Source organism: Pieris brassicae, chromosome 9, assembly GCF_905147105.1.
Source record: "Pieris brassicae chromosome 9, ilPieBrab1.1, whole genome shotgun sequence".
In the NCBI taxonomy this organism is placed as follows: domain Eukaryota; kingdom Metazoa; phylum Arthropoda; class Insecta; order Lepidoptera; family Pieridae; genus Pieris; species Pieris brassicae.
The window spans coordinates 6,799,451-6,818,625 of record NC_059673.1 but is presented as its reverse complement, the minus strand read 5'-3'; the positions used below and the strand labels follow the sequence as shown (position 1 = coordinate 6,818,625).

The 19,175-nt window shown below is 34.1% G+C and overlaps 1 protein-coding gene across 5 annotated transcripts in view; it reads right to left on the bottom strand.

Moving 5' to 3' along the window:
* The window catches only part of LOC123714033 (mucin-4-like), a 78,096-nt gene that overhangs the window by 1,005 nt on the left and 57,916 nt on the right, over positions 1-19,175 (bottom strand). Inside the window, exons 2-15 of one of the 5 annotated variants that reach the window (XM_045668051.1) lie at positions 11,903-12,107; positions 11,338-11,548; positions 10,756-11,036; positions 7,466-7,617; positions 6,969-7,120; positions 6,735-6,781; positions 6,448-6,651; positions 4,076-6,004; positions 3,370-3,459; positions 2,882-3,075; positions 2,062-2,287; positions 1,501-1,793; positions 1,123-1,267; positions 334-532 (exon numbers count right to left, since the gene is read on the bottom strand). In XM_045668051.1, coding sequence (XP_045524007.1) covers positions 334-532; positions 1,123-1,267; positions 1,501-1,793; positions 2,062-2,287; positions 2,882-3,075; positions 3,370-3,459; positions 4,076-6,004; positions 6,448-6,651; positions 6,735-6,781; positions 6,969-7,120; positions 7,466-7,617; positions 10,756-11,036; positions 11,338-11,548; positions 11,903-12,107 — 4,328 coding nt within the window. The other 4 variants (XM_045668052.1, XM_045668055.1, XM_045668053.1 and 1 more) reach the window with 4 other exon arrangements.

Below are 19,175 nucleotides of genomic sequence, written 5' to 3'. Positions count from 1 at the left end.
TTACCGCTTCCATTAATATCCTTAAAATAACTAAATATATTACATACTTGATTTAAGTTAATTATTGATTTATTTTTTGCTTCACAAATTTCATTGTTTTCTAGTATTTAAAAACATATGCCTTTGATGTTCCCTTGCTTTAAGTCCTTTAATTTTGCTGTAATTAAAGTTCAAAGGAAAGTACGAGTAGAATATTTATTTATAATTTTTACATGTTTTAGAGAAACCTCATGATTATTTGCATTAGGTATATGACATTTGTGCAGCAAACGCTTAATCGTCAACATAGTCCTTAATATTCCTGGAAAATATCTTCTTGAAAAACTTTCTTACTTGGTAATTGCATTGGAATGGCTGGAAACTGTTAAGCCTGGATATTGGAGTAGGGTCTCTGACCCACTGGAGGGCTTGCCAATTGGTGACAATCCATACATCCTTCATTTTGTTAATAAAGTCCAGGAACATGATGAAGCCTTCCTTGTGATGAGCCTGAGTGAACCAGGCAGCGTGATAGAAGAGACCAAATGGTGCTCTGGAATAAATAATATATGTTTCATCCGAATACAAGCACAAGCAAGAGACTTTCTTGTGTGTTATTTTGTTGCTACGTGAGTTATGTTGGGTATTTTTATAATAAAGTCGTGTTATATGTATTTATAATAAATATTTTAGTAGAAATGAAAAAGGGGGATGAGGAATCAATAGATGATAAGGTGTTTTATCATTCATTTTTATTACCTACTTTGAAATGTCAGAGCATTTCATTTCCATATATATATTAAAAATAAAGAATAAATCAATAGCGCTACACAACCTTTTAAAGTTTGGGCCTAAGATTTCTGCATCTGTTTCATGATCATTTGTTAATCTAATTGGCAAGTAGGTGATCAGCCTTCTGTGCCTGACGGATGTCGTCGACTGTTTGGGTCTAAGGCAAGCCGGTTTCCTCACAATGTTTTCCTTCACCGTTCGAAATGTTAAATGCGCACATAGAAAGAAATTTCATTGGTGCACATCGGGGGATCTAAGCTACGACCTCAGTGATGGGAGTCGCCCGCTGAAGCCATATTATATATACTGAAGAATAGAACGCATTCCAAACAAAATCAATAGAAAGTGTACCTGTTGGAAGTGTAATGACGATCGAAGTTTTTCAGAATCATTTTGTAGACGCCCTCAGCCTCGGATGGGTTAGCACAAGCGTCTCCCATAGAACATCTGCCACCATTCAGGTCCTGCCACATCACCATAGGAACTTCCCAAACACCTGAAAAATTATATTTATGTAGTTATAATCTGATTGTGCCATCTTTAAGAGGTCCATCATTAATAACAAGTAGTTTTTTATTTCGTATTTTATGCTAAAATCTCGTCGCGTGAACAATAACTTAAAATTTTTTTGGTATCATCCTATTGCATTTTCTTGAGCAAATTCTCACTAATTCTCTCTCAATTTTCTCTAACAATTTTATAGATATATACTACTAATCTGCTACTAACCTGGGTATGATTTCGTTGGGCAAGGTGGAATCATGCAATCGTGGAACAATTTGTAGTCGAGCGTGTAAGGCCAGCTGGGAGGTTTGTTTTCATATACAGGTAGAGAGGAATCATATGTAAAGTTGGAATCATATAACATTTTAAACATCTTGTTGCCTCCGACAGAAAGGAAAGGGGCTCTCATTCCTCTTACATCTTCTAGTTTTACTCCACCATATGCGGCTAATATCTCTCTTTGCCCCCCTACTTCTCTGTTCCATTTCTTTTGAGAAAATTGCTCACCAAAACTATGACTGAAATATTTAAATTTTTATTAGTATACCATGATACCATGTTCAATAGAATTAAGTATTCATATATAATACTGTTTTATTACTACAACCGATTCAATATTCAAGAACTTAATTAGTCATGCAGTTAATTCCAAAATCCTAAAAGTTTCGAGAATTGTAGAAGTTCCAGAACCCCATATTATTATAAAGAAAGTAGAAAATTAAATTCTAATATTAATAAAGTGTGAATAATATTCTGAACAATGTGCCGAGTACTGTGTTGACTTACGATATTGTGTGTGATGCCATCTCATGTCCAGCTGAATAAAGATTCTGAACTTGGCTGTAGTCGGTCCATTCGTGTGATACGTAAAAAGTGGCTGAGATGGGACAACCGTTGGGGTTCACACGACCTTTTTCAAACAGGTCGGAGTACAATCCCTTGTTGAGATCATTTACCGAATCGTCAAATGTCAGCACAACTATTTGCGGTACGCTCTCGACGGGAAGATCGCCTGTTTATTGTAGGATACGGAACGTGATCGTGCAAGTGGTTTTTTTTGGTTGTGTCAAGTGTGCCAGGAGAAGGAAGATAGAAGCAGGTTATAGGTTGGATAGAAAGAGAATGGAAGAAAGAAATTTTGTATTAATAATAATCCCAATTTACCTATTATATATACCTAAGAAGACGGAGATGGTTAATTAGCAGGAGCCGTAGATCGACAGCTCAAAGACTTCCAAAATAGAGCCCAGTAAGCAGCTCGTGAAAACAAACTTACGATATAGTGTGGGAGGCAAATTCATGGCCATCGGCATATAAATTCTGAATTTGACTGTAATCTGTCCATTCATGAGATACATAAAACGTGGCGCTAATAGGACATCCATTTGGATTGACGCGCCCTCGTTCAAATAACTCTTCATAGTACATTTTATTTAAGTCATTCACAGCATCGTCGAACGTAATTAGTACAATTTGAGGTACTTCGTCGACGGGTAAATTTCCTGAGATATTTAGCAAACTGATTAAATGTAAATAAAAGACTTACTGCTTCAAACTTTATGAACAATAATTAACATTAATAGAAAAACAATTAAGAATTACGTACCAGGAATATCCTTTCCGCCACAGAAACAGTCTGGCAAAAGACAGACGTCCTTTCTGCATTTGGCTGCGGTTTTGTCTGGCAATGGTTGTGGGTATACTGGTGCGGGCCGGCTTGGAGGTATGGTGTATATATCTGGGGCTTCAGCTGTCTTAGACACAATAGCAGTTGAAGGTTTTAATGTTGGACGACTGCGGCTGTTACAAAAACATTCAATTATTTTCTGATATTCTTGATTTCAAACGAAAATATATATGAATGAAAGATAAAACCGAAGAGTTTTGGACAGAACTTCATTACCAAATAAAATATTTTCAATACCTTTGTGCATTTTGTGTTATACAACATCCAAATTACAATTAAACGCCAATTAACAATTAAACTTGTCGGTTTTAAAATAATGAAAAAAAAGCAATCTTTGGTGTATGGTATCAATATAAAAATGCATATGATGTTAAGCATGGTATTATGATGTAATATTTGATTCTAACGTTGGTGGAGTTCCTCGGTTAGGAGTTTGTTGAGGAGAATCAGATCCAGTAGAATAGTGCGCGGAACCGCGACCACGTGTGTTGCTTGGTCTGTAAATAATTATGATTATAACCATACACATAATATAAACAATTTCTATTAGTATGCGTGAATAAGGTTAAAGCGAAGTTCAACATTGATATAATGATTGTTTCTAAAATTAATTATTATGACAATATGTATCATAATGCAGAATTATATTTTTACTGGTTTATAATAATAAAAAAGTATATAACAGAACATGCAAATTAAAATAACTTATTATAATACGTAATGATTGTGTGCTTATTGATGAGTTGCGATGAGACTAAACGGTGCATTAGCTACATTGAGGAACTTTCTTACTTGTGACTCAAAGTTGACAACGAAAAAAATCGTGTTCTTTCGGTGCAAGTGACAAAGAGAAGGAAATGTTCGCGTCAGGAGTTAACAATGGTAGAATTCAACTCAACCGACTGGAAGTCCCCCAATGAAAGAAGAGAATGCTAAGCGATAGATTTGGCTGAAGGTGATTTTAAAAGATTTCGGAAAGGTTCATTTTCATGCCAGTTATTTCGGCCTGCAGAAAATTATGCAACATTGACTTTAGACAAAAGCCTCCACCATTGACATGTAAGTATGAAAAGTTCATCAGGCTGCTAATTATTAGCCGTTCAGCAAATATACCTCTGGTATTTGATTTCGTTGCATTTTGGATTCGCTTGCAGACGGTTGTCTGTTGAGCAATTTGGCGACGATTGATAACTCCTGCGCCCATCTCCAAGGGTTTTCACCGCTAACTTTATGGCGGGATTGACTCGCGATACCCGAGTTGGGAAAGGTAAATTTTTAGTCGAAGTCAAGTCGTAATCAGTTTTTGTCGTTGTCGTCGATTTAGTCGTGCTTGTAGTTGAAGCAATGTCGCTAACTATTATTGGTTGGAGTTCCATTGACTTCGCACTTGTACTATACTTAATATCAATGTTAGACAAAGTCGTGGTTGATGATCGATCATAAGCTTGTGTAGTGACTATATCGTCAACTAAAGGTTCCTTGCTAAGTATCTTTGTATACTTAGCAGATTTGAAATTGTCTGGTTTGTGTGTTACAAACTTTGAGAATTTAGACTCGTAAGAGTTAGGTTTTTGTATGTTAACAAATTCATTTACAGTTGAACTCTCTAATATACTCGTATGGCTCTGTTTTTTTTCACTTTGTCTGGGAGGAAGAACTGGTGGTGTATTATACGTTGATGTTATGAATGAATCGGTCACTTCAGATACCGGTTCCGGGAGATTTGCAATAGTTGGAAGAATTTCTGTTACACTTGGCTCAGTAATAATTTGTAGATATTTAATATTGTTTCGAACAGGTTTATCTTCAGCATACTTTATTTTCTTTTTTTGAAAGCCAATATTAACAACTTCTTCTTTTGGTAGGGGTGTTGAGAAGAGGGATGTTGTTTCTAAAAATTGGGGCGTACTTGTAAAGCTATTGAAAAATGTTTTAATAATATTTCTTACTCTCCCATTAAATACTTCAGTTGTTTGATCTGAGACGTCTTCATCTGCAACGCGATACGTGTAGTACGAGGGTTTTTGTGTTATTGGCTTATCTCTGTTAACGTAGCCATCTAAGAATTGTCTCGGGGGTAATGTGCTAGTAGTACTTGTTGATGTATATTCTAAATCATGTTCGGTCTCTTTATTACGTAAGTTATTGAGCGTTTCATAGGGTGATATAACAGATTCATCCCACTGTCTATTATGTAAGTATTTATCGTCTAGTTGGTCATCAGAAAACTTAGACGTACTAGATTGCATGGTTTCTAATTTCTCAATTTTTTCTTCATCCTGAATCGCTGAATCTACAATATCGTCCAACTTAATATTATCTGTTGACGAAACGGTATTTTCGATAGGGTTGGTATATGTTGCTGGCCTTTTACGTACTGTTTTGAGGTAAAACTTTGTCGAATCTGTTGTTGACGGAGTAGTATCAATTCTTATTTTTGTTTTTGGTGTGGGTGTTACTTTTACGTGGGGTCGCTTATGTTTTGACACTTCCTTAACTTCTGCGATTTCTACGTTTTCATTATTGTTACTTTTTAATGTAGTCACATTAGAATCATTTTCAATATTATGATTATCTACGTATTTGTCAACATCGTAATAATACCTCTGGATATCTTGTTTTTTAATATTAACATTGTTATTGGAAGATTTAACTGGCGCAGTAAATGGTTCAAACGGTTTTGTTCTTACAGTCAATGTGTAAGGATTATCAGTATCATTTGAATTTCGTCGAATAGAAAAGCCTGTAGTTAACGATATCATTTTTTTATTAACAGGTTTATAATTGTCATGAACAATTTTTAAATTATGTTCACTGTTTGGTGTTACTCTAGAAACTGGTTTGCGAGTCGGTAAATTATCAGTCGAGGGTAAGTTATCGTCTAACCTGTTAAGGTTGTCAGTCTTTTCAAAGGGTTTTGCATGGGACGAAAAGTTTATACGAGAGGATAAAGTTGCGGGAAGAGTTGAGGTGGATTCATTAAGATTTGTTCGCTTTTCGATAGGATTGGAATCGCGAAATGAATTTTCATCAGTTGACGATCTGTTGAATAGGAAAACAAACCTTTCTAGTTCCAGTTCTACATAAAAATTTCCTATAAAAATTCGTATGCAAAGTTTTTGTAGGGTATATTATAATCAAATACTTGCTGTTATTAAATAAAGCACTCTCATCATTTCTATCCAGCTACCATAATTTTTAAGACACCATATAAGCTAGTGAAATAAAATTCCTACAAGTTTTAATTATTTTACACAATAAATACAATTTCTTCTGCATAGTACCTTAAACCAATTCCGTTAGTAATGGTAAAGATTAGCTGTTAAATCACAAACATTGTTATAAGACTAATAGACGTTGAATTGGTAGTATATTAGTGACAGGTGATAAATGTTTTGATGTGTCGTCTAAATGTTGTTAGTTTCGATGGTATCATGATGCGTTGAATGAAGGCAATGATGTAATACTGTGTACATTAAAAGTACCTTGGACTAAAACGAGTCACAGTTATTGTTTCTTTGAAGGGTGCAGTGGTTGGACGTTTTGTGGTAGAAGTCGTGGTAGTAGTGGTAGTAGTGGTAAAGGTAGTGCTTGTCGTTGGAGGAGTTGTGCTTAGGGATGTAGCTTCATAAATAGTTGTTCTCACGCTGCTTGGAACATGATCATAGCCCAATTCATTAACATCGCCCCTAATTCATAGTTTAATATTAGTTAAGACGAAATTGGTAACTGATTATTAAATTAATTCAAATTACTGTAGATAAAATATTACCTTGTCTGTTGACGAATAGCTGTCTGATACTGATTCTGATTAGGTATCTGAAAAAGGGAAAAAATTGCATAAATTCAAGAAATTTATCTATATCAGACAGAGAAACAATCTGTGGGTGAGTTATAAGTATTTTATGAAGTTGTGATTCAAGTGAGATATTGCCGAGAGGTTAAGGGAGTTACATTATTGAAAATTTACTCATTTAAAAATGCTTGTAATATATTGTTTTTGTACCTGTCCTTGAATGAGTGCGTCATCGTAGTCGTCAGGGAGTACGGGTCTGGGCGTGTAGGACTCTACAGGTCGGCGAGCCGGTGGTGGCGTGCCACGGTACGTCTGCTGGACTGCCGGGCGGAGTGAGCCTACGTTATATTGCTGCACATAATCTGCCAACACCCACCACTCTCCCGTTAATGAGTTAAGTGTCCAAACACCATAATTGTTCACATTAAAAGGTTATCAAAGATTCTTTTAGTAGAGATTTATTGCTATGGAAACCGTCAAAGTTAAAATTAGTAAGAAGGTATAAATGATCTTTTTCACTTGAGCTATAATTCAATACTCAATGTGATATGATTATTATTTTATATATATTTACAAAAGTGACTCCACATGTTAAGCACATGTTTTTAAGTTAAATTTAGTAATAGTTATTAAAAATATGTACAAGATTATGTTTCATATTTTTATTATTTAAATATTTCACTTGTATCATCAAATCTAAAATTCACCTGTATCTTTGTATAATTCACCATCTTCGTCATAAACAGCATAATAAGGATCATACTGGTCAGGACTGTATGCCTGAGAACCGTTGTACAGCATTTTGGGGCGAGGGCTGGCCGAGAAAGATGATGGTGGAATGCTTTCAGTGGGTTCCAAACTGTAAAATCCACATATTAATTTAACATACCGCTTTAAACGTAATGAATACCGCGGAAGTATGTACAAAGCCGTTAGTCAAAATCATCTCCTTGGTCAACTTAAGTCAGTCAAAGTCACAGTTAATTGAGAAAGAAAATATTAATATAGTGCCTTTTATAAGTCAGTTTCATAGTGAGGTATGGGATCAATCATTTCAATATTAGTTTCAATGTAAATAGTCCTTTTAAGTTGTATATTTTTACCTGTTTGTTTTGTCATCGTGACTGGTCTTTGTGTAACGGGTCTCTTGTTTAGAGCTGTCAGATGGAGTAGTTAATTTCATTTGTGCTACGATATTATGGTGACGAATTCGACCTCGCGTCTGTTTATTTTCTTCACTTTGAGTCTCACTGTCTTTTAAAGTTGTAGGTTTAGCTAATCTATGTCTTAACGTATAAGGCCTCAAAGTAGTCTGGTTAAGATATTTAGGTGGTTTCAAGGTGTAAGGGTCGTTACCATTAGGAACTCGCATGTAATATGTTCTGTTTCGTAAATGGTGAACCATAGACAATTCATTTAATTGCTGGTGCGTTCCATCTGGAAAATCATACCCCATCACAGGAACGGGTATTTTTCCATTAATATGTTTCAATGATTGTTTAAAAGGAACTTTTGTGACAACTGATACATCGTTATGATTTTTGGTAACACTATCGGAGAGAGAGTTTGGGTTTGTTGGTCTACGAGGAGCAAGGGAATTTCCTTTTATGTTTTTCAAGTCACCTGTGTCTTCGCTGGAGTCATCATATTCATGATAGTTTTGAGCCATGGGCGGGCGTTGCGGTTTTACTTCAGTACTCGGCATATATTTTGGCTTCACCATAGGTTCATAATAATACTGAACATCTTCATCGTCATAATAGTAGTCGGTCATTTCTGGCGAAGGTTTAGGTATAGGTTTACGTTTAAGAGGAGGTTGGGTTGTCGTTGTTGACGTTGTTGTCATATAGTGTCTAACAGATTCAGGAGCCTTTATTGGTGCCTGGGAGGAAGGGCGTATTGCTTGCTTAAACAACCCTTCTAAATTTGGTATGTCGGAAAAGTAATTGGGTCTAAGTGTAGACTTCATAATTGCTGAGAAATCACTTGAAGTTTGTTTCCAATGGTTCTGAAGAGCAGCTAGTTGGTTATTTGACAATGATGGGTTAACAGTGGATTGTTGAAAGGTTAAAATGTAAGCATTATCAGGTTTTATAGTAGACGTGACAAATGGTCTTTCACTCGACATTGAGTTAGCCTGACGGTATGCATTGGTACTTGAAGTAATGCTGTTAAACCTCGTATTAGCGTTAAAAGGCTTAGGCGTTACTTCGTGCAAATATTGTGAATAAGAATTTGGTGATGTGAGACGTGTTTGGTTGTTATTGATATTATTTTCAAATTGCGTATTAAAATTATATTGAAGTGGTAGTTGTCTATCATCTTTAAAGTTTGGAGGCTTAAACTTTGAAGCGACTAATCCTGTTTGTCCTTTAAATACTTGTGGTGGATTATTATAAGAGTCCACATTACTTTGCACGGGTATAGTAAATGGTTTTGGAGAACTGATGCTGGTGCTTCCAAAACCCGTAGGATTAGTAACTTTCTTGTCATAAGAAGGAGTAGATGCATACACTTTTGGAGTTTGTAGATTAAAAGCCCTGTCTGGAACTGGTTTAGGCTTAGATGTTGTTACACCGATTGCTGAGTAGTGGTTTTCTCTTAAGTTAGATAGAAACTCATCAAAGTCAAAGTTAGGATTTGCAAACGGATTATCAATATGAGCATATTTATTTTTTGGGTGTGTGTATTCATGTGGTAGCCGTGTTGAAAATGGTTTAAAATTATCTCCGTTTTGAAATTCCTCTGATGATTCCTCATCATCACCTTCATCCGAGTCTTCGTCTTCATACTCTTCATCTACCTCTACAGGCTTGGCATTATTAGGTTTTCTGTTTAGATCATTTGTATTATGAAACTTACTTGGTTGTGTATCAGAAACTTGATAATTGGAATTATAATTATTTGGAGAAGTAGTCGGATTACCATGTACGGGTTTTCCCGTCACGTGTGTTGTTGGGAGCTGAGACGAATCAGGAAATGAAACATATTTTGGTGTAACAGGTTGAAATGAATATTGCATGTTTTGATTATTATGAGTAACTTTATTCTGGTTGTTATTGTAAAAACCACCAGACAAAGAAGCAAAAGGATTGTCATTATTATTGAGTGACGATATAGGGGGGCTTTTAGTTATTATTTGCATATTAATATTTGTTGGCTTTTGTTTAACGATGTCTGGAATACTTGGTTTAAAGGGCCGTTGTGATTGGAAATTATCTGTGTGATACGTTAAATAAGGATTTTGAAAATAACTTTGAGGTGACTGTTGTCTTGTCGCACTATTTAAATTATCATTATTATACTGTGTATGATATCTAGCACTTTGTATATTAGGATTATAATGTTGTAAATCAACCAATTTTAATTGTTTTGTATTGGGCCATATTTTTACAGGTGTTTTATAACCATTTTTTAAATAGTATCTAACTTGTCGCTTGTCTCTTTCAGTTTCGTCGTGGTTATCGTCATAGTCATTTAAACTGGGTTCAGTTTCGGCTTCAAAATATTCCATTACTTGGTCATCATCGTTTCTTTTTGTAATTTGAGATTGGTTTTTGGTGTCAAAATTGAAATCTAATGGTGCAGTTGAACGTTTAGTTCTTTGATGAGTTTTGAAAGACTCTCCATCGATTTCAATTTCATTAGTCGAAATGTCTACAAGTCTGTCAGGAATATCAGTTACGTCGTCTTTTTGTCCTCTGCAATACAAATAAGTAATTTATATTTTTAGAATTTATTGATTATATTTTATATTGGAAAAAAACACATAACATCCTAATGGTTGGTTAGCGTCAGTTGTTATTATTATTCATAAGAAATAAATACTATCGGCAGTAATTATTTCTAAATCCTTTTGGAGAAATTAATAATAAATGTTTCTTTTAAAAATTTCTACTATCTTTTGTTCTACACTTTAGAAAAGAGTTTTGTACTATCGAAACTCTTTACTAATATTAGAAAGCTCTTTAATATAAAAAAAATAAAGTGTACCTACCTGTAAGTTTGAGGCGCCTGCGTAGCTGTAGCTGTTCTTCTCTCATCAACCTGGCTTCCAAAAGAGAATGATCCAATTTTGCTGTTCTGGTTCAACGAAGCGGGAATAATATTAGCATTAAGAGTCCTTCCAGATGATATGGGCTGTGACACATAGCCGTCTCTGTCCTTTTGAACCTGTCCTATTGTTGATGGTTGCCCCCTGTACACCCTCTGTTGCCTGTCGGTTTCAAGTTCTTCGACTGGTGGTAGATCATCCACCTCAGCATATAATTGTTGTTGCTGAAATATTAAATCGAGTATGAATGTAAATTAATCCTTAATAAAAGGAAACAAAAACAGTACTCAATTTAGTTATCATATTTTGAATCTCTATAAAATAATCAGTTTATACATGGTATATTGAGCTGTCTCGATGATATTGATTAATATGTATTAATGGGACAATGTAATTTTATTTTATTTAAAGTAATACTCTTGTAGCTAAGCACTGAACTATTATTCAAAACACTCTATTCTGATCTTGTAGAACACTAAAAGGCTCGATACTGCTTCATTTTTGTAAGTCTTTTATGTAACTAACCTTTTCATATTCTTCTCGGCGACTGTATTGTGGCTGTCCTCGTGAGGTGACAACTGGTTTTGGCTGGAGACGTGGGGCTGGTGGTGGGTTCCTGCGGGGTGGAGGTGGTGGTGGTTCCCTCTCATTTAGCCTCTCCAAGTCTTCAGCGACAACAGCGCCGGTAGCATCGCAGCCGACATTACGTGGCCAGTCACATGTTTGGAGCTCATGGCTGTAATTGTTTATTATTATAAATTATTATTTAGTTCAGAAATTGTTACATTATATTCTCAAAATGTGGAGTTGAATTATTATTCGTCTATGAAAAGACATGCCGACTAACCTCGGAATTACTAAACAGCGACTGCAAAAAGTCTCGTGTAGGTTCTAGTGACTGAGTGAGTTTTATTTGTAAGAAGATATATGTCAAATTTAAATCTTATTTTAAGCATTGCTCATGACCGAAGTAGATGGAAATAATATTAATTATGAATATTTGATCAGTAAACAAAATTATAATAATAATAGACTATCTATTTATGTAGGCGGATGAAAATGGCTCCCAGCTTAGTCGCTTAGACCTTACCTGTACATAAGACCGCCAGTACACGATTCAAGTAGTGCGCCGCCAAATACGCAGACATAGTATAGCGTACAGTCAGTGGGATGAGGGTAGTAGCCAAACTCTTCGGGGCAGTCGAAGTCAGCCTCTCGTTTTATATCCGCCGCGACCGGAACGCTCCTGATTGGTCCGGAGCGCTGCCGGGAACGGTCGTTTGCCCCGAGACATTCTGGAATATAAATTATTTATAAATAAAAAGCCTAAATTAAGCCTTTATTACTTACTTAGTAGTTAAATATGTTTTTAATACTAAGTTAATGCTAAACAGCCTCCTTGGTGATTAATAAACATAACTACAAAAGTAGAAATCTGTATGGCTGAATTTCCATTACGGATCCTTTCGATCTATAATAAGTTTCTCAACTATATTTTTTGCTCAACTAATTTTCCATCTAATTCTCTTAAGAAAATTGTTTCTTATGAAATATTTGGTAAATATTTTAAGCAAGAAGCATACATTACATTTTAGTTGCACACTTGATAATCCATCAGTGTTGTAAGTATACAATTAAAAATTATCTTCTAATCTTGATTATTCTAAACTATGTATTTCTTTTTCTGGCCTTGGCGGTAATTCGTTGGGTAAACTCTATTTAAATTAGATTACGACATACAAGTATTTAGGAGTTAATACTACGAGGTAATGTTAATAAAAAAACATATGTGTACTTATTTGGCGTATCAAAATAAAAATCTTTTTAAAAAATTTACAATAGATAAAAGTTTTATTATAACGCATTATGTAATTAAATAAAGTCTATTTCAATATCACAAAAAAACCTGCATACTTAAAGAAAGGGACATTTTTTATTTTAAAATGTTGACTATGCTAACTTCAGGGTGTCGGATTTTTTGTGACGGTGTGCGCGGGCATCGTAAAAATTTACTCTCATCTTCCCTAATGCGCCAAAAGAAATATAACTACAAAAGTCCCATGGTACAAGCGTACAAGTAGTTAAATATAAATATATAGTGATGTCGTTATATGATTGTATGTTTTCTTACACGTAGAATTGACAACCTCCTAATTCGGTTATTTTGTTTTTGTCGCTCGGATAGCAGTGTTTCAACTAGTCACAGCGTAAACACAAAGTGTCAGAAAGTATTTAAGTATACTTTATTAATGTGTTATCCATTTAGTACATATATAGGATATGGAAAGTTAGTTTGTAATTAAGGTTTAACTTAGTGGCGAAGGGATTAGCATCCGTTTTCTCGTTTGGGCAATTGTCACGTTGTCGCAATCACGACAGCGCAGGCGCGACTGTGGGAAGTTGGACAATCACCATCTCTCGCGCACTGAATAATTCGCACGGGAAATTACGTAGTCTCCTTATTTTCATTATCACCTGGAATTATCTTTAGGATATCCTTGTGAAAAAATACTTTATTGTTTTATACGATTAAAAGAACTAACAAAATATTAATATTAGGTCCTTAAACATGAAATAGGCGTTTCGTATGGGAGGAACAAAAAGTAGATTTTTTAAAATTAATATTCATTAATCAAAGTATGTACTGCCTTCTAAGCACTTTTGCCATCTTACAGGTAGCTCATTGAACCGTTGACCAAAAAAAATCATTCGGGAATCATCAATAAGATCTTTGAAGGCGGTTTCGACTGCCCCATCACAGTTGATTTGTTACCTAGCAAGAAATTATCTAAATTTTTTCGATTCATCAAATTTGTGCTCCAGGTCCATCAGATCACACCAGCAGCAGCTGTCACAGCGTAGCATTGCTAGTGAGAGTTTTAGTAAAAAAGAACTAAGGGTGACTTCAACAATATAAAGTCGACCCGTGGCTGTTGTCACCAATTCTTCACGAAGATAAATAAACAAAATATGTAGGAAGTCGCCTTCACACTTCGGGTCAATCCTCTTCGACATTTTAAAATGTCATGACAACAAAAACTCGATCGCTCTATGAATGAACTTGATACAGCATTTAATTATAATAATCTACATATTTTCTCATATGTATAATTTGTTACTTTCTATGTTATTATTTGAATAATTTAAAAATAACCACCGATTATCTGCTGATTGTGTATTGTATTCTGTTTTTGTATGACCAACAGATGTTTTGTTAGGTTTTATTAGACGTTTAAATTTAGTTGAAATTTAATGTAACTGACAACAGCTTGCATTTATCCCAACTGTTATATTTCGAAACATTCCTTTCTTATAAAAAAGGGTGTTTAATTTTATTTCTTTAACTTTAAGCAAACTATATCTTCAGTCTAAGTCTAGCCTAGCCACTAAAACAAATTTGTTTGTCAACTGTCAATTATGTAAATTTTATTTTTGAGATACAAACGCTAAAGGCTTATACGATAACACGAGGCATTACTAGTAATAAGTTTCAATTGGCATGTACTTTAGTTTGTACCGAAATTCTTAAAAAGAGTTAAATACAAACTTATTGCAACCATTTTCGCCCGCAAGTAATACGACAATCACAGAACATCGACCCCTATAAAATTATTCAAAAAAGGCATCGTGGGCAGAAAAACAGCTCCCAGTTGCAATACAATTTACATATACCATCCCGCAATCACCATAAATAAGTTGCTTATTCATAGATAAGGTTAATTACATTACAACCTTAGAATAGGGCAGTTTGAAGAAAGAAAAGGAAAAAAAAATCGTGAAAATACAAACAACAAACTAATCAAGTATCGCTCTCTCCAGCAACACTGATCAGTGGGACCATACAACAAGCACTTGCATGGTAGAAGCTAAACACAAAATATAAATATGTATATATAAAATAATATTGTATAAAGATATATGCATTTTATTCTGTCTTAAGTACAATTTCGCTGTTGTTTAAATCCATACGACGATACGAAATACGTAAACTCAATTGTTAGGCGTTATTCAGTAGTGACATTTTAACATATCATTAGGTGGAATGTGAACAGGAAACAATAGAGTAGTAGCCTAAGGATACATGTATAGTAGGCGACGACAGCAACAACTATTATTTGAATATTATTTATTACAGTCTTATAGACTATAAGCCTTAATTAAAAATGAACACGATTTTTTTTTTACAAAAGACACCAGAGTAATAAGGTTTTAATGGTTTTATAATGTACTAGAACTTTCAAAGCTCTCCATTAGTAATATTTTTGTCTCTAACAACCAATTTTTTCGTCGGGAATCACTTTATACGCCATGTGGAACAACTAAGCTTCCATGGTTCCAAAGTTACGATCATGGCTGATTATTAAAACCGAAATATTTCAGACAGTATGCCTATCCTTTGGAGATTACCGGACTTAAGCCTATCGCATATATAGCATATCTCCTTATGTGGACGGTTTATCATTGTGCATCTTGGTTAGCAAGGTAACACCTGAAGCGGGCCTTTCATCTGCTTCTGTCCAGCACTAGTAGATTTTTGAGGATGATAAGTCTTTCACTTGATCGGTCCATCTAATTGGTGAACAGCCGGACTACTGTGTGCGGCTTTTTGCGTTATCAACAACGATCAGTTTCCCCAAGTTGTCACCGCTCCTGCGCATTGTATGGCCGAAGTAAGGGATAATTTGTAGTCGGCATATAGTATAGACAGTCGAGTCCAATTTTTCGAATTTCAAACTAAAATCATTGCAAAATAGATTTATGTTCAATATTTGTCAAACAATTCCTAAGCTTTATTATTACAATCAAAACGTGCAGACTGGGCGTGTCTAGAAGTGACCTTTTGAACAATTTACAAATGCTTGCAGTTATACAAAACCTTATTACTCAGGCCTTGGATTTCTCGCTCTCGATAAATTAACAATGTAAGCCGTTCACATGCGATGTAGAAATTAATTAAGGTCTAAAATCGTTTAAAGCCGCTTGTGTGTAACATAATTAAATATACAAAAAGGCCATACGTCGAGATTGAACTAGTAACATTGAATTTTATAATAAGTTTTTGATTGAGTTTGTTGTTTGTATATAGCATTAAAAAGCATTATTGCGCGAAGAACTTTAAAATAGAGAACGTAATAAAACGGACGAAAGTAAATTTTCTTTTCTTTTTTAAACTTTTTACTAAAAGTTTTTTATACAGCGGTAGTCTTAGTAATCACCAATCTCTGTAACTATGAGATATCTAACAGATCATGGCATATTTTGTTGAATTTAATAATTTCCGGAATATGTACAGGTAAAAAAACGATGTCCTTATATTGAGTAACCACGCTATTGGAACCTGCTACAACACCTAACAAATTTTACTAGTTTACCAATATACACTCTGATACATAATTTTAATATAGTTTAACTTTTTCTACGCATACATTAAAAGCAGTGCCTTGATGGAGTTGAACTTTAGTATAGAGATTACTTAAAGCAACATTAGGGCCAGTGATATTTACGATATTGCGAGGCCACTGATGCAAATGCTTAAATATCTGGAATAAACTAAAGTAAGTACAAGCCATGTAAATAAATAATCATACATTAATTATATTATATAAAAGACCTTTTAAATATATTTTACCAAATAATTTTCGAAATCTATCTATTTTGTTAATAATAGATTATTCTTTGTAACTTCCTGGAATCATTTGTGATTTAAAAGCAAACAAACACTTATGAACAATTGTACCAAATCATATGTATATTATTCTCACCTGTGTGTGTTTTAGTGTTCAAATGTATGAAATAGCAAGTTTATATGGCATTTTAGACGTAATAGTCTTTCTCGTTCAATTATTATAAACATACTAGTTGACCCGGCAAACGTCGTTGTGCCATGTATATTATTTTTAGGAAACATTTTTGTAGTTCGATAAATATAACCTATCTACTATAATAAAATAGTGGTTGATCGTAGAGTGGTGACAATTAAGAGTTGTATATTTTGTATGCTGTTGTATATTTTCATACAAAATAAAAACAAAAAATACTTAAAAATAAAAAAAATTGGGTGGACACCCCTTATCCCTTAGGGGTTTGAAAGATAGATAGTAGCCGATTCTCACTGAATATGCATAAAAAAATTCATAAGCATCGGTCGAGCCGTTTCGGAGGAGTATGGGAACTAACATTATGACAGTTTTATAAGTATAGAGATTATATATATATATATATATATATAAAAGTTACACAAAACACCAACCTTACGACAAGACGTCCATGCTAGGCTTAAATTAATGTCAATTACGTATTAAAATATTCAATCAATTACCAAGTAATTTGTATTAACAATCACTTTACTCAATATCCTTCTACTTAATACAGGATTTTTTAAATTATATATTATTAAAATTAATTTAAGTTGTACCTAATTATATATTGATTAACCTGTTGCAAGAAATAAAAATTAATTATGATCTATGAATAATTTCACCCGCCACCGGATTACGTTCCAAAATGTTTGACTGTATTATAAGAAGAGGCGTTAAAACCCTTTGAACAAATTATACATTATTTATAATATAATTTATTGATGTAACAATTTATATAGATAAAATAATTAAACAACTATTGATACCTATTCGAGGACATAAACCATATTACAATTAATGGGTAATAAATATCGAAGTATGGCATTTCAAACGTGAAACATGTACAGATTAATTGATTTAACTTCGAATAACGTAAAATATATTCAAATTAGCAAATGACCTTGATTATTAACCCACAAATATGTACATTAAGATGTAATAATTACATAAAAAAGGTGTTTTTTAATATATTTCCCGTGATTTGTCTTGGGCAATTAATGTTATGTACCCATTATATAGATCACTTGAAGGCCTTGGCATTTATATTACTTATGTCTCTGTACAATAAAGTAATCATGTGCCCAGTGATTGCCTGATTATCATTAACCGACATTGAAAAACATTGAATTATTTTCCGCGGCTTTTGTATTTATTGTACCGGTTTTTTAATTAGAACAGATTGCACATTTCATATATATAATTCTACTGTACGTACACGTGTACTACGTGTGTGTGTTACTGAACGCTTAAAAGGCTGGACCGATTTGAATGAATTTTTATGTATGCGTTTAGGTGGCGCCCTGTGTGGTTTAGATTCAGAAAGCAGCAGTCGGTATCTAGGTTATTTATATATACAGAAGATAAAATATATAATATAAATATAAATCTTCTGTTCTGTGCATGTGTTCATTATTAAGCTCCTAAACGGCTGGACAGATTTTGATGAAATTGTTTGTGTGTTGAAGTGGAGTCAAAATGATTTACTAGATTCTTACTTAGATTTATTTTTTGTATGAAAGACGTGTGTACAAGACAACATCTATCGGATCCGCTAGTCATATTATATGATTTTAAAGGTGACGTAAACCGATCTAGATTGAGGTGTCGAATAATTAAATTCTTCAATAGCAAGGCATTTGTCATCAATTAAAAACTACTGTTACCCTTCGTTATCCATAAAAATAAAATCGCAAAATATGTCAGTAAGCGCAAAACTCGAACACGGCTGGACCAATTTTTATTTATTCCTTCAACTGTGAGGAAAAGTTTGAAAAATTGCTTTTTATTGCGGCAAAGTAAAAAGTCTCATAGCACAGCAAAATGTTCCATGTGATGATATGTATCTTCTAAAAAAGTAGTTGCACCGTTTTAACTAAAGTACTTATGTGTCCTAGTTATAAGCAAGCGGGATATAGTATTTTGAAGTCGGCTATTTCTTGATTAGTTAAATAATCAGCAAAAGCGCACTTAGTTGTAAGACTTGATCCTATAATTTCGTATTACGACACTGTATAGGCTATGTCAACATCGACAAGTGGGCGCAGTGTCCAGCCACTTGCCGGTTCGGTTCCCAGTGACAGGCGCCACGATCGTGACTAACGCAATAACAAAACAATTGTGGTCAGAAATGTGAAATACATTCCCATTTAAATGTATTAAGTGCAAGTTGTTTTACGGGTTCACTTGTGGATAGATAAAGTTTATACTTAGGAAGTAAGCAAGTCGTTAACAAGAATTTCTATTTTATCCGAACCTTAGTGAAAAGATGTCTGATAAAATAGATCCGGTGTGGCACTTCTTTTATTCACAAAATATACTTTATTTTTTCATGTTAAGTATCATTACTGTCGAAAAATAACGACGTCACGGTGTTGTCAACATAGCAATATAGTTTAGCGATTCTCTTTCACAAACTCAAACATTGCTTCGAGCGAAGCTACCACAATTACTTATATAAGTATAAAATAACTTACGTTCACGTTAAAAAAATCAAAAAACAAACAT